We start from the raw sequence: 15,921 nt of genomic DNA, 5'->3' as shown, positions 1-15,921 counted from the left end.
TCCAGGTACCTCTGTACAGCCTTAATACACTCAAGCAGAACAACCTTCCATCCCAGATTAGTGTCATCTGAAAACTTACTGAGGGTGCACTAGATCCCCTCATCCAGATGATTAATAAAGATCTTAAACAAGACTGGCCCCAATATTTAGCCCTGGGAAATACCACTCCACCAAACAGATTTAACTCAATTCACTACTCCATGGGGTTCGCCTGCAGTGCCAATGCTTCACATCGAAGTGCCTCATGCAAAGTTACTTTTAAATGCTTGGTCTGTGTGACCGTCAATAAATATTCATGGTTTCCGTCTGCATTTCCCGTGGCTGGGACTATGTACTCAGTAGCTGAGAGCTGAAAGTCTGCCGCCGCTCCTAGCCGCCGGACAGGCCTGCATCAACAAACCTCCAGCCGCGCTGACCTTCCCGGCCCAAGCCCGCGGTTTATCTCTGCGCGCAGCCCTCCCGCGTGCCCCGCCCCGCCCTGCTGTCCCGGACCGCCCGTGCGGCCCAGCCCGACACCACCTCTTCCGCTCCTGCCACCGCAGCGCCTGGAAAGGGGCGGAACTCCCCGCTGCCTGCCGATCACAGGCCGCTGTCCAATGGGGACGGCCGTCGGAAGCGAGCTTTGCGCCGTGGCGTCACGCGGTGACGTCGGCGGTGCCCATGGCAGAGGGTAGAGGACAGGGAGGAGGGGGGCCATGGCCTCGTCGGTGGTGAGGGCCACGGTGCGCGCCGTCAGCAAGCGGAAGATCCAGGCTACGCGCGCCGCCCTCACCCTGGTCAGTGCCCGCAGCGGGTGGGAGCACTAGACCTCAGGCCTCTGTGGCCTCTGCCTCCTCACGGGTGCAGGAGCTGCCTGGTCGCTATCCTTTTCGTCAGGCCTCCCGCGGCCTTGCCCGACCGCCGCGCGGCAGGTGGTGCGTCCACCCCTGGGGCTGGCTGCCGGTGACAGCGGGGCGGGCCGAGGACAGGCCGCTAAGCCTGTCTACGCGGTGGGCGGTGCTGTCCGCCCCACCTGCGAGTGGGCAGTGGGTGAAGCGCCGATGCGTCGGGCCGCGCCGGTGTCGGTGGGACTGGGACTCTCCCCGGTGGGAGTCTCAGGAAGCGGGACTCTCCCGGCCTCTCCTCGCGGCCGAGGATTAGCGCCGTTAACGCTTGCAAGTTACTAGCTGTGCTCTACGGCTGGAATTTGCTTGGTAGGAAAGGGCTACAGGGAGACTGAAGGCGTCTTTGCCTCTTCGTGATTTATTGGGGTAGAGCTGCTGCTTCTTCATAGTCCCTCCATTTGCTCCGTGTGCAGGCAGCCTTTGTAAGAAGCAAAAGCTGTCGGAGAAGGGGAGACATCAATGCGGTCCCTTCACGCATCTTTTTTGTACAGTCGATCGAAGAAGTGTATTTATTTTTGAAAAAAGCAACAACGAAACAAACCCAAATGCAAATAATTTATCTGCAGGAGCAGACGAGTAGGCTGGTTCCAGGAAGGCTCTGCTTCCTTTTAGTTAATTGAAGAAGTGTGTTTTCTATGTGCAGCAGTATTGAGGCTGTACTCTTGAGAGGAGTTACAGAGAAAAGTACATTAAGTTCCTTGGGGGGATAGTGGCAGAGTAAATGCACGTAGTGAAGTCATTTGTCAGAGCAGGTAATTCCTGTTCAGTAGCAATTCTGAAACAAATGAAAATTAATAGCAGTAATTGGAAAAGGTTTGTAGTGTGCTTTGTATGTTTTAAGACTGCTTGTGGTGAGAACTTAATCTTACCAATGCTTTCCCTTCTTTCAGTGTGTGTTCTTTAATGTGTATGTGGCAAAAGCTTTACAAGAGAAGAATGACTTAACTGAATTAAGTTACTGAGTTTGTAGGGAAAAGCAAAAACCCAAACATCCTAATATTCAGGACTGCAATTCTTGAGCTCTCTGTTTGCTGGCAGTGTGGTTGCGGAGTGGGGTGAAGAAGTATTGTATTCTGCATGGCCTTGATTCAGCTATCATCTGTTTTACAGTGGAGAGCATGTCTTCAGATATTTCAAGCAGAGCACAGCTTAGTATTGGCAGGTGGCTGATGCTGAAGGTGGACTTCACAGATAGGAGACAAATGTAAACAAAATTTGAGTGACAGAGTGAGAAGAGAACTATTTTATAGTACAGTGAGCATGTTGCACACTTTAGTATGTGCAAGCACTCACTGCAAACAAACAGGAAAAAATAACCCTAATATTTCAAATCTGTATCAATTTTTTTTGTTTTTCAGACTCCATCAGCTGTTCAGAAGATAAAACAGCTTCTAAAAGATAAACCTGAGCATGTAAGTATAAACAGGGCCAGCCTGCCAGTGTGCTAAGGTATGAGCACAGCCTATGATTGAAAAGTATTTCTGGCTAACTGAGAAGTTTGAAATGCACACTGAGGTATTTATTTGAGATTTTGGCAGTGGGCTTTTTGAGGGGAATGTGTAAGCTTGTTTTTTACATTAAACTTTGGTACTATATAAAAAGAAACGCAGGAGATAACTGACTGTAATAATGTCATGCTTTTCTGTTAAGATGGGTAAAGTTGAAAAAACTAACATATTTTCAAGCTGTATTTTAATAAAGCCTTTTGGTATCTCATAGTGGTTACTTCTGGTAGGGAAAGAGATTGTCAACTCTTGGTTGTTGATTAAGTTCTTGTAGGAATTCTCATTGTGAAGTGTTCAATAGTTAGGTTGGATTAATTATAAATTAAGCATTAGATTTTCTTCTCTACAATAAGTTGCTGTCATAGTTTAACCCCAGCTATCAGCTAAGCACCATACAGCCACTCACTCATTCCTCTCCCATCCTCACAGTGGGATGAGGAAGAGAATAAAAAATGAAAAGGTTAATCTGCAGTGAACTAGACGCTTTCTTCCAATGTTCTGAGCTGTCCTAAAGAAACTGTAAGCCTACATCTTAGCTGGTCTGTTATGCTATTGCTATAAAATGTGGTTGTGTTTTCCAGCTCATTATTTTTATCTGTTCCTGGTCAGAAAGCTATTTAGTCTGAAAAGATTAAATGCTATTTGAAATTCAGATCACTTGATGACAAGTTATGTTTTTTTATATTGTTATTGTAACATTGATTATGAAGTTAGATAATTTTCCTCATCAGCTATGAAGCATTGGTGTGTAGAGTGGTATGGATATTTTTGAAAGATTGTTGTGCACAAATAGTTTTCTGTTTATTTTAAACCTTTTCTCAGTTCTTTACAGAGATGCTCTTTTTCGGCAGACATGTTAGGTAGTGTAAATATTATGCATTGACTGCACTGGCTTTTAAGGTCAGTTAAAACAGTAAGCAAATAAATATACTTGATTCAAAGAGGGGATTGCTTTTTAAGTGAGACTGGCAATAGAGGTAATGAAGAAATCAAAATACATTTTTCAAAACTGGTTTGAATTAAGTTTCTGTTTGACATAATTGCAGTGCTTCTGTGAAAGTTCAGTAAATGTCTTTGTCTTGTCATCACAGCTTCATAATTACACTCCTGTCAATAATCTTAACATAGGTCCTGAATTAGTATCTAAATAAACCATCTTTTGAAGTAAAACAAAAGAGCCATGTTTGAAATTTGATGGCCTTTGTGAGACCAGCCACCTACAGGAGTACCAACAGTTTATTACTTCAAAACTTCAACATGCTTTAGGGCTTGATCTGCAGTAGCAAACACCTGATGTTTGCTTTTACCTCTGCAGTCAATTTTGTAAGAGGAGAAAAACATTACATCTTAATCCATTAAGACAACTAATTTCTGCTTCAAGCAGTGGAGAATAATAAATGTTCAGCATTTTGTTGTGAATACTTTAAATTTTGTTCTTGAATCAGTTTTAAAGAAGTCACAAATGTGATGGGTTATTATTTGTTTTGTTTCTAGGTAGGTGTTAAAGTAGGTGTTCGTACAAGAGGATGCAATGGACTTTCTTACACCTTAGAATATACAAAATCGAAGGGAGACTCTGATGAAGAAGTAGTTCAAGATGGTGAGTCTCTGATGCAGCAGAGAAATCTTCTGTGGTGGGAAGGGAAAACAATCTATTACAGGTTTGTCAGGGTACAGGTTAAGATTTACCTGAAGTAACAAATTATAGCAAGGGGTCCTACTGTTCTTTTAGACGAATTGTTGTCACCCTGTTTTCTGTTTTCAAGTAACCAGTTGGTTAAAATCTGCAGTCCATCATTCATGTCTTTGAAGGTGGCTAATAGCTGGCTTAGAGAGGTTTTTAATGCAGAACAAGGTATATATAGATGATTAGCAGCATACCTAAAACAAGGCTTGGTAATGAAAAGGATTTTTTTAATTAAGTAGTCTTCTTCATTGGTTTGTAATTTCCTTTTAACTTCTTCATGCATTTGACTTTTACATTGCTTTGTAACAACAGGTTCTGCAATGTTAATTTGAGTACTTTTAAATTGTTTTTATAAGCTTTCTGCCTCATAATTTCATTGAGCATTCTGTGATAGGTCTGTTGGTAAATCTCCTGTCATGATTTAAACCCAGCCAACAATTAAGCCCCACAGAGAATGGCAAAATGAGAAAACTCCTGGGTAGAGATAAAGACAGTTTAATAGGTAAAGCAAAAGCCATGCATGCAAGCAAAGCAAAATAAATACAGAATTCTTTCCAGTCAGCAGGCAGGTGTTCAGCCATCTTGAGGAAAGCAGGGCTCTATCACATGTAATGGTTACTTGGGAAGAAAAATGCCATCAGTTTGAACCTCAATCAGTTAGGGTCAGCTGTCCCAGCTGTGTCCCCTCCCAACTTCTTGTGCACCTCCAGCCCATTAGCTGGTGGGAGGAGCAGAAAAGCCCTTTGACACTGCATAAGCTCTGTGCAGCAATAAGGAGAACATTAACACTGTTTCCACCACAAATACAAAGTGTAGCCCTATACAAGCTACTATGAAGAAAATCAACCCTACTGCAGCCAAAACCAGCACACTTCTGTGAGCTTTTCTAATTTTTATAACTATTTCTGTCAGTGGACTTTCTGTCAAATATGAATTTTTACAGAGGGATAATAATGCTAATTTGGGTATGGAAGGGGAATACCGCAGTTATTTTCTTACAGAAGCTATGCTGCCAGGCAGAGCTCATCTTCCAGCTGTTTCCAAAATATCTTTGACCCAACTCGAAAATGTTGATCTCTTATACAGACAATTAGTTGGAACTTCAGCAAATTAGTAAATTGGACCAGGGTATGTGAGAAGGAGATTACCACCCAGTTCTGCAGGTGCATCTTGATTTCAAATTTATCTGGCTTCTGGAATTACCTCTTATGCTTGATTCAGAGCTGGCTTAGCTTACAGTGCTGAAAACACATTTTTCAGAAGACATTTCCTGGTTTTGTATCTTAAGGAAGCTAAGTTGTGTCTCAGACCCTAAGACACCAAAGCCAGACAGTGTTTCGTGTGTGTCTGTGTGCTTTTGTTTTAGTTGCTTCTAGACAGATTGCTAGTGAAGGCTCCGAATTTTTAGATGGCTGTACTCAGTGAGCTTCATGGCTTTGGATCTCAGCGCTAATTTTCTGACTCTTAGATAGAGACTATTTCAGAGATCAGGTCCATAAACCTTCATTTGGCTTAGCCTTCATTGTTCAAATTGACCTCCAAAATGTATAGCTTAAACTCAGTTGCCTAGTTGGAAAAGACTCTCAGATCATTGAGTCCAGCCATTGACCTAACACTGTCATGGCTATTAAACCACGTCCCAGAGGGCCATGTCCACACATTTCCTGAATACCTCTGGGGACGGTGACTCTGCCACCTCCTTGGGCAACTTACTGCAGTGCCTGACCATTCTTTCTGTAAAGAATTTTTTCATGATATCCAATCTAAACTTCCCCTGCCACAATTGGAGGGAGTTTCCTCTTGTCCTATCATCTGATACTAGAGAGAGGAGACTGACCCCCACCTCTCCACAACCTCCTTTCAGGTAGGTGTAGAGAGCAATGAGGTCTCCCTCAGCCTCCTTTTCTCTAGACTAAACAATCCCACTTCCCTCAGGCACTCATAAGATTTGTCTTCTAGACCCTTCACCAGCATTGCTGCTCTTCTCTGGACACCCTCCAGCAACTTCTTGTAGTGAGAGACACAAAACCAAACACAGTGTTTGAGGTGTGGTCTCGCTAGTGCTGAGTACAGGGGCACAATCACTTCCCAACTCTTGCTGGCCACACTCTTCCTGATGCAGGCCAGGGTGCTGTTGGCCTTGGCCACCTGAGTACACTGCTGGATCATGTTCAGCTGTTAGCCAGCACCACTGGGTGCTTTTCTGCTGGGCAGCTTTCTAGCTACTCTGCCCCAAGCCTTCAGGTGTTGTTTGGGGTTGTTGTGACCTGAGTTTGTGGGGCCTGACACCTGGCCTTGTGAAACATTGTACAACTGACCTTGGCCCATCAATCCAAGTTGTCCACATTGCTTTGCAGAGCCTATAATTTTTGTCTCAATGCTTGCTACATTGAAAGGCTTTCCAGTAGACTCCCTTGTAACATTATCAGTTCTTGTGTGCTGGTTTGAGGCCAGCCAGAACATCTCTTGCCCCGAAAGGGACAAAAGAATGACACACGCAAACGGATTGGAGAGTGATGGAAAGTTTAAATGGAAAAGCAATTGGTGAAACTACAGAAAAACTACACAGCATAGTGGCAAAGAACTTCCTAAAGCATGCAGAGTCCCTTACATAGTACCCAGAGGCTTCCCAATCCTTCCCTCCTCCCACCTGAGGGTATTCCCAAACCCCCAGGGCTCTTCCTTACCCCGTCCCACTGCTAGGCAAGTCTCAGGCTGGCCAGGTCTGAGACTGCCCCCCCTCCATTCTCTTCCTGGCATTAGGCCTAGTCAGGCCTAAGAGGCCTTGAGGATACTCCCCCCGGCATTACCCGATAAGAGAGGGCACCTCCCATGGGAGCAGAGAGGGAAGAAAGAGCAAGAGAATGACTTTGCAGATGGCCTTATAGGGTGCAGGATTTATGGGTAGAAATACGCCATTTCCTGTGTCCACCCCTATTGGGCGGGCACCCAGGACACCAGAGGTGTATCTCATGCAGCAGTGGCAGGGGGCACCCAGCCCAAACTGCCACATCTTGTTACAGTTTTTCTTTCTCTTTCCTTTTTTTTTTTTTAATTTGTAGTCTGTGGGCAGCTGAAGCAGTGCACTCTCATCTTCATATCAGATTTGCAGTTTTAAAGTTCAAGTAACTTTCCAGAGAGGTAGACATTTTGTATATTTTAGAAAAGGGACCTCTTTCTAGTTCCTGAGATGGAGCACTAATTCTTGATCCTTAAAGGCTGTGATATCTCTGAAAGTTCACACATTTTCCTTATTAAAGGATTTAGTATTGCTATAGCTGGTCATAGACCTATTATTTTTGGTAGGAATATATGCTTTTTCAATTTTTTTTTCTGTAGGAACTGTAGGATGTGAGTTACTGACTGTAATGATTGCAATTAATTATTGAAGTTGAGAGTCGTTCACCCAGGGAGGTGGTAGAGTCACCATCCTGGAGGTGTTAAAAAAAATATTGGATGTGGAACTTGGAGCCATGGTTTAGTTGCCAGGAGGTGTTAGGTAATAGGTTGGGCTTGATGATCTCTGAGGTCTTTCCCAACCTGGCTGATTCTGTGATTCTACAACTTATTTCACTGGGTATAATGTTTTTAAATCCTGCCTCAAAAAATGCATACACTCATGTGTACACACAAATAATGGTTCCAGGCTGTTGCTAGACTTCCCTAAGTAGAGTAAAACAGTAATGAAAGTGTCCTATATTAAGCCAGGTGAACCAAGTTACACTGGTAGTCTTCATACTTAGCTTTTTTGGTGTGGTTTTTCTTTTTTAAACGCTAGTTGAAAAAAGATGATTTTGCTGTATGGATTTTTTTTCTTTGTTGTCTTCAAGGGGTTAGAGTGTTTATTGAAAAGAAGGCACAGCTGACACTTCTAGGAACTGAAATGGACTATGTAGAAGACAAACTGTCCAGTGAATTTGTCTTCAACAATCCAAACATCAAAGGAACTTGTGGCTGTGGAGAAAGTTTTAACATCTGAAATCTCAGGACTACTTCTTTGACTTTGAACCCCCCAGAACATTTGTTGTTACAGATTCTGGAAGCAAATGCGTTTTCGTCAGATTCATAGGCTTCATAAAGCGGGGATACCATTAAGAAAAATAGTTGATGCTGAAAATGTAAATTCGTGTGTTATATTCCACCACTGATATAGTTACGCTGTAATTTGTGATCAGTTTGAATCCAAAAGGTGAGAACAGTATGTGCTGTAGTAACATCTCTGTACTTTCACATGCCAAGGAAATAAAATCTCACTGTTCTTTTCCTTTGTCATTTTCTTTGTCCACTCATACTTGTTCATCCAAAAGCCATTTGAAAGCATATATTTGCATGTGTGTTCTGCTTTGATTGGGGCCAGGAGGAGGCAGAGGGAGAGGAGGCAAAAACGGAAACCGCAACCCAACCATTTATATATGTTTGTTTATAAAGGTTTATGTACACAGTCAGAGTCTTCAGCCTCAGAGTTATCTATGATGATGTAAATGTTAGCTCTGTTTTTGTAGTATTCTGATGCTTTTGTCTTTTATGTATAAATTTTCTGGTGATTTATTTTCCCATAAATCCAGATAAATGAAAAAAACAAGTTCACATGTTAGTATAGATGTAGATTACCATAGCACGGCTTATAGAAATACTTGAAAATAGGCTAACTCAATTTTGATTCTCTTCTTTCCCTTGTTAAAGGCACAGTCTCTGTTGTACTTCGTTTTCAAGAATATGAAATACATTCAAGCACTAGGCTACTTAAGCCAGATACAAATTGGTTCTGTTTTTCAAATTTCTGTCACTTACATTCTTGACTTAAATTGTAAAGTTGGTTAAACAGGCCATGTCCATGGTTTGTGCTGTCTGTGCACCAAAAGCTGTCAACGCTTTTTTGAGATGGAAATGTAGGCTTCTCAGCACTTCTCCTTCAGTAGTTGTATCTGTAATTAATCTTGTTAGAGGTTGAACTCTCTTTTGTAACACTGTAGGCATTAGGGGTTTTCACTAAAGCTTATGGCAAAACTCCTGTGTTGAAGTTAACTTGGTAACATGAAACAATTTATAATCTAAAAACTTAGTACTTAGTAATTGTTTTTAATTAGTCTAGACAATAACTGAAGTATTATATTTATAGGAGGCCCCTTTTTCTTTGGAATTTAAACTTTCTTCTAATCAAAATTCTGTTTTAGAAAATGGTGATTTTCAAGCTTATGAAGTCTTTATCTCTTCTTCACTGCTGTTCAGGCAGAAGTGTAAATGTCTCCTTCAGCCTTTTTGAAAGCTAGTCTGAGAGAAGTACTGTTGCATCCTTTTATCTGCATGTTTCCCTGATTGTCCAAAGATGATGTTGTGCAGCTAAGCCATGCAGAAGAGAACTTGTTTGCCTGGGCAACCAATTGAAACAGCTGGTGAAAAGGGTGCAAATAAAATGGGACAACAGGGACTGGGATCTTGCAGTCAAGGATGGGAAAGTGCTAAGATGGAAGTAAAGGTGCATATTGAAGATCATGTTGGTCTGGACAGTTGTACACACTTAGCTCTCAATAACTTTGTAACACTAATGTGCTGAAAGTGTAGGACTGCAGCTATGCTTTTGTTCTTTCCTCCATGTCTTTTCCCAGATGTAGAGAAGAATAAAAATGAAAAAGAAAATACTGATCTATTTTATGTAGTACACAGGAAGAGGTTAGAATTTCCACACTTGCAGTTCAATATAACATACTTGAATTCTGGTTGTATACTTTTACCACCTCTTTCCTTCAACAGTAAGTTGTTGTACACATTTACTTTATATAGTAATTAAAGAATCGATGGTTATACACTGGCTGTGTAGCATTTATAATGCCATAAGTCTTACAGTCTTGCCAAATGGAAAAAAACAACCAACCAAATACCAAAAAAAAAAAAAAAAGGGCAGTTAATGTGATGTAACTGGATTAATATTTTTTTAAACTCCAGGTAAAGGAACGCTGCTTCAGATTGCATGTCTCTGCTTTTTGCTAGAGGATAAGACTTTGAACGTGGTAGCACTGGGGGTTGCTAAGAGTGATAGTACTTATTTAATTTGTTTTCATGTATTTTGGAGTGAAGGGGATTTCTGATTTGTTTGTTTGTTTTCAGACCTGTGGCACAGATAGCAATCCTTCTCTTGTGTTTCATGCATATGCCTTGAATGAAAGTTCACACTTTCATATTCTCGTGAAATAATGCTCTCAATTGTCACTTTACTAAGACACAACGCACAGTGTGTTAAACTTTTGTTAAAGTGCTACTTACAGTTGCGTAGGAACATGGGTTTGTTGATTGATCCGTCATAATTGTGTGCAATACTGTATGTCAAGTTCTCAGTTATAATAAATATTGCCTGTTGGTAGACATGAAATATTACTATTTTGACTGGTTCTGTTTATGGTAATAAGCAAGTACTAAAGGGAGAGAATAGGTATGTATGCTGGGATAACAAAGCAAATACAATAGTGCTGTTACACAAGTTAGTATTTCCTAGAAATGTTAAATATTTCCAAATATTAACTGCACTGGATTAGCAGAGAAATATGTGGTGGGGGGGGAAACAGTATCATGTGCAGAAAGGTGTTTGCATATACAAGAAGGGTGGGCTGCTATTGCAGCTGCTGTTCTGAGGGCAGCTGCTGGATGTGTGCAGAGTGCATGATTCCTTAGCTGACAAATTGCACACTGCAAAAAGCAAAACAGTACCATTCCATGTGTGCCAAGAACAACATTCTCACATTGGCACCCTTTGATTGGAACACGCTGTGGAAGCCACCTCCTTGACATGCTGTCACCTCTTATTGGGAAAATATTTTAGCTTATATATGTGGTTGGGTTTTATTGGTTAGGTGATTGATAACAAAGAGTGTAAAAAAAAAAAAAAACAAACAGAAAAAAACAGCCACTCCAAGCTATAAGGCAGCTTTGGGGGTTTAGGGCTGCTAGGGACTTCTGCTTCTGTTAGCCTAGGGTTTTGTTTTAGGGATGCTGCTAGGGATATGCTTGGGACTACCTATTCTGTTAGCTGCTTCATCTGTTAAGGGCTTCCAGGACTTCTTCCATAAGTGGGACTCTGAGACTAATGCTGGGGATTCTACAGCACTGCAATAAAGGACTTCTAGGAGGACCTCTGAGATTCTCTGCTCTCTGCATTTCTGGAATCTCATTGCCATACAGCAATGGGGTTCGTGCCTTCATTCGTCACCCAATGGCCCCTGAATCAGGGGGAACAATAGGCTGCTGTTGCAGACTTCTACTAAACTTCACATCATTCTCAGGGTGAAAATCATGATGGGCAGGATGTGTATTTGGAAGGCTTCTACATAGCAGAAAGTTGTTGTGGTGTACAGGTTAAAGATTTCAGTCAAGGTAGCTGTTGACAAGGAGAGCCTTGTCCTGTTACCTGAAGATTCTATTTCAACAGGAGTAAAGTAATAAATGCTGGAAAAGTGCTAGAGACGTTGAAACAGTTGCATATTAGTAATGGTGGAGAGAGTACTGAATCTTTCATGCACTCAGGAGCCTGGAAACACAACTGCCTTCCTGTTGGAGCTCCTACAGAACTTGCAAAACAAACACACCAGCATGTTGGCTTTCTGGATTTCTGACCCCCTCCTCTTTATAGCTCTTTCTGAATAGCTCAAGAGCAACAGCTTAGGAAAACATGGAACAGTTCCATATGAAAGTCATTCTGACAATGATGGGACAAAATCAACTACTTGGAACTCCAAAATGAAAAATAAGGTACAGGTAATGGGACTGTGAAATTTAATATTGAAGAAACTTTTCTTCTTTTTTTTTTTTTTTTTTCAGATGGTATTCTACCTGCCATAGTTTGCCTCTACTGTTTGGGGGGGGGGGGTGTTGGGTTTGTTGGGTTTGGGGTTTTGTTTGTTTAGGTGTCTGTGTGGGTTTTGGGTTTCTTTGTTGTTTTGTTGTTGTTGGATTTTTTGTTGCTTGGGGGGGTTGTTTCTGGTTTTCATTTGGTTTTTGGTTGCTTGGTTGGGGTTTTAGTTTGGGGGGGTTGTGTGTAGTTTGTTGTTGATTGGTTGGGGTTTTTAATTGTAATAATTATTTTCCCCATTTATTTAAATCAGTTCCTTCACTAGTAGCAAAATTATCCACCAGTGCCACTGCTGTGCTTACACAGGTTGCTTGGCCATGTATTATATAATTTATGATGCTAAAATTCTGCAGTCTTCTCTGAGAGAGTAAGTCCATAATTGTCTGATATGGAAGTGTGCACCTCTATGTTTGTCTCAAAAGAACCCTTACAAGAGTATTGAAGAAATTACTGGTACAGCTTTTTGTCTGCTGAGTGATCCACCAGTCAGTCAGTGAGCAATTCAACCTGCTTTGTATTCACTGCACTTCTAAAATACATGAGAGAGGCTGCATCAGCATGACGAAAAAAAATGCAAGTACTTAGCAGAATTCCAAGTGTGTTTTGGGTTGAGCAGCATTTGAATATTGACTTCTATATGCACTATCTGGCATTTTCCTTAAAGAGAGACATAGTAATGGAAGATAAACCCATGAATTCAAGAAAGGTCTTCACCCTCCTTCCTTACAGTCCCTCTCAGGGTGCTTTGTCTCACCCTCCTCATGCCTTAGCTGGCAACAGTGTCCTTTGAGTTCCTCACAGGGCGCAAGCCTGGGGGTCCCAGACCATGGGACTCAGGGCAATGTCTCAGGGCAATGTCCCTGCTTCTCTTCAAAGACGCTCCTCGAAATGCTGGCTGATCGAGACAGATGCTTGCTGCCACTGAGTGGCAGCAAGTTTCCAACACTCCTGTTTCAAAGGCAGCTTGACTGTTTCCCCAGTACTTGAGTTTTATGTTTCCTATCATACTTCCTGAATGCTGGAGTACTTCTGTTCAAACTGGTGAAAACTATTGTTCATCTTGTCTGTTTTTTTCTTGTATTCTACTCTATGCTTTTGTAATGAATATGATTATTGATCTATGAATTATGGAAATATGAAGAATATTTTTATTAATATTGGGAAGTTATTAATAACAGTCAAACGATATTTATATGCATAGTCTAGTGTATGGTCGTGAAAAATATCACATAAACTGGTACAATACAACAATTTGAACCCAATTAGGAAAATACAAAATAGTTATTTAACTAAGAACCAAGGTTGCAATTCCACCGCTTGTCCACCAGATGGCGACTCGACAAGACGCTTGGCAGCTGCTTATACAGCTGAAGAGACAGAATGTCAGGCACGTACAATTAAGGAACCTTTCAAGAGACTTCAATGAATTCATGATCGTGAATTATGCCTCCAGGCATGGCCATGGAGACTGCTTGTAAATTGTAGATTACAATACCACGCAAGCTAAGGCGCAGGGATTTTAAACACAACCATAGCTGGTGCTGAACACATGAACACTGAAAAGATACACGGTTTCGCTTGCTAAACTGGTTGCTAAGTTACTGCTACGCTGGCTGCCTGCCGAGGCTAAGGGACTCGGCGGGGCCTGGCAGGGTCGTGGCTGCTGTGGCTGGCTCCCAGGGCAGTCCCTCTGGACAGCCGAAGCAATCCTTCTCCCGCAGCTGCGGAGGTGTGGTGCAGATTTCTGCTGACAGGCAGGTTCACCTGGATGGGCTTGGGCGGCTCCCTCGGGGCTGCAATCCCTGCAAGGGTCGGCAGGGCACTGTGGGGAGGGGGGTGTTGTTCCCTCCTGGAGCTGCTAGAGCGCGAGGGGGAGGGACAGGAGGTGGTGCAGAGCTTGCTCTGGGCTGTGTGAGCACTGCCAAGTTCCTCTCAGTGACTGCTTTCCCATTTCTAGGATTACGGGGCAGTCTTTTGTGAAGCTATAGGGGACACTCACAGGTGGTTCTGGCTCTGAATCGTCCTGGGTCAGCTTTTGACTTAGAGGGCTGTGGAGCGGTAGTGGATCCCCTCCCGTGACTGCAGGGTCCTTCGTTGCGAGCAGGCACACCAAGGGCTTTGGCTCGCAGGTCTGCAGCTCATGGCTGTAGCAGATACTGTTAGGTCTTGATGAAGGGTTCGGGCTAGTCCTCCCCCTGACTGGATAAGGCTTACCATCGGGGTTTAGTCCTTTTAAGACACCATGGCTGCTTTTCCTACTGGGGTGACTGAGATTACAGTGCTAAGCTGTAGCTGTAGCAAAGTGAAGGTCTCTTTGCAGGCTCCTGGGTAAACTAAGGCACAGCATCTCTTCCCGGGTTGCTGGCTTCTCTCCGAACTGTGGAGGCCGGCAGTATGCATGCACAGGGACGGAGCTTCATGGCAGAAGCAAAAACAAGGAGCAAAGAGCTTAAACAAAGAGTGACTTGTTTACAATTTAGGGAACATTTATACGTTACTCGAGCCTTGAATTGGGCTTGGTAGTCAACCTTGGTAATACCTTTAGCCTATGGCCAAGCATGTGGCTAGAATTATGCCCAAACTTGGAAGAAGCACAAGCATCCCATAAGGTGGGTATGTGATCTTGTTTACCCCAAGGAAGGCAGGTTGGGTTGTTTACCCCGGGCTTGCTGACACCTTGCCTTTTGTTTACTCAGCTTTGGGCTGAGCACCCACTCCAGAAAGGAGGAGGAAGGGGGGATGTGACCAAGACATGTTGGGACAAGTTTTGGCAATATTTGGGGCATAATTCTGGGCAGGGGCTCCTTTCACGACAGCTTTTCTACCTGTTCCTGAAGGATGACAGAAGATTGCAGAAATCCAAAATGCCAAATCACTTTAGAGCTCCTGAATGCAGAGGCATAGCTTTCTGGCCAGCTTTGGCTATACAAGCATTGGGGTTTTTTTTCACCACTCCTGCTAGCAGTGTGGTATTGCACCTCGTTAATGCTGTGTCCAGCTCCAGATTATTGAAGATTTGTTTCTGAAAGTTATCTTAATGTCTAGGGGAACAGAATTTCCATGCTGGTGCAGTCCAGCTGGACAAAGAATCTCATGAAACAGCATATTCTTCATTCACAATAAAAATACTCTCATCCCCTCCCTACACCTTGCTTACCTGTGGTTTTTACTGATTGTATAATGATTTTAGGGCATATTATTTTAATGAAAAAAATCCTTCTGTAGCTTACTAAAACTTATTCCTGACAGCAAGAGTAATTTCGGCTTCCCAGATAATGAAACAAGATAGCCTTCAAAAATTTGAAATAACCTGAGTAGCAGAATTCAGTTCATACAGAGGATTTTCAGCCATCCACTTCCTTTTTCAACCATGTCTTTTAGTCATTTATTTGTTCATGGTGAGTCATTTAAATAAAACTGTCATTCCTAATCTAAATCTGCTCTAGCAGGGTGGTTGGAATAGATGATCTCCAGAGGGCCCTTCCAATCCCCCCTGTTCTGTGATTCTGTGTGTAATCACAGTAGTCTTTCTAATTAAGCTAAATAGCTGTATGGAATGTGGAATAATTGTGTTTAGATTAGATTGCGTTGGTTTTAATTATATTATTTCCTTCTTTGTGCTTGTTTCACACAAGAAGCTTAAATGCAAGGAGAGAAAGTGTTCTGGTTTTGCTGGGACAGAGTCGTAGGCCAGCTATGGTATTATGGGTGGTTAGCAGTTTCGAGTCAGATGGGAGCTTAAGCTAGGGCAGCTGACCTGAGCTGGCTCAGAGTTGCATCCCATACCATAAAGGTCACCCTTATTATAAAGGGGGAAATTTGCTGAGGATGGGGTCTCATCCTGGCCTTTCTCCTCCTTTTCCTTCTCCTACCCATGCCTGGAGGGGCTTGCTTACCATTCTGTTCCCGAGAACTGATTTTCTGTTTATTGTGACCACCATACACTCACTGGGCTGAGCATAACTTCGTTTACTTCGTATTGGCATCGGTATTAATATTAGTTTT

General features: G+C 42.6%; 1 protein-coding gene across 1 annotated transcript; it reads left to right on the top strand.

The window, feature by feature from the left end:
* Positions 1-666: 666 nt before the first annotated feature.
* Positions 667-10,434, top strand: ISCA1 (iron-sulfur cluster assembly 1). The gene is made up of 4 exons (XM_054397374.1): positions 667-776; positions 2,243-2,296; positions 3,884-3,989; positions 7,907-10,434. Exons 1-4 carry the CDS (start codon positions 696-698, stop codon positions 8,053-8,055), a joined length of 390 nt encoding a protein of 129 aa, XP_054253349.1. The 5' UTR covers positions 667-695; the 3' UTR covers positions 8,056-10,434.
* Positions 10,435-15,921: the final 5,487 nt, after the last annotated feature.

The sequence above is a fragment of the Indicator indicator genome, chromosome Z, assembly GCF_027791375.1.
Source record: "Indicator indicator isolate 239-I01 chromosome Z, UM_Iind_1.1, whole genome shotgun sequence".
NCBI classification, from domain to species: Eukaryota; Metazoa; Chordata; class Aves; order Piciformes; family Indicatoridae; genus Indicator; species Indicator indicator.
This window is presented reverse-complemented; position numbering and strand designations above follow the sequence as displayed.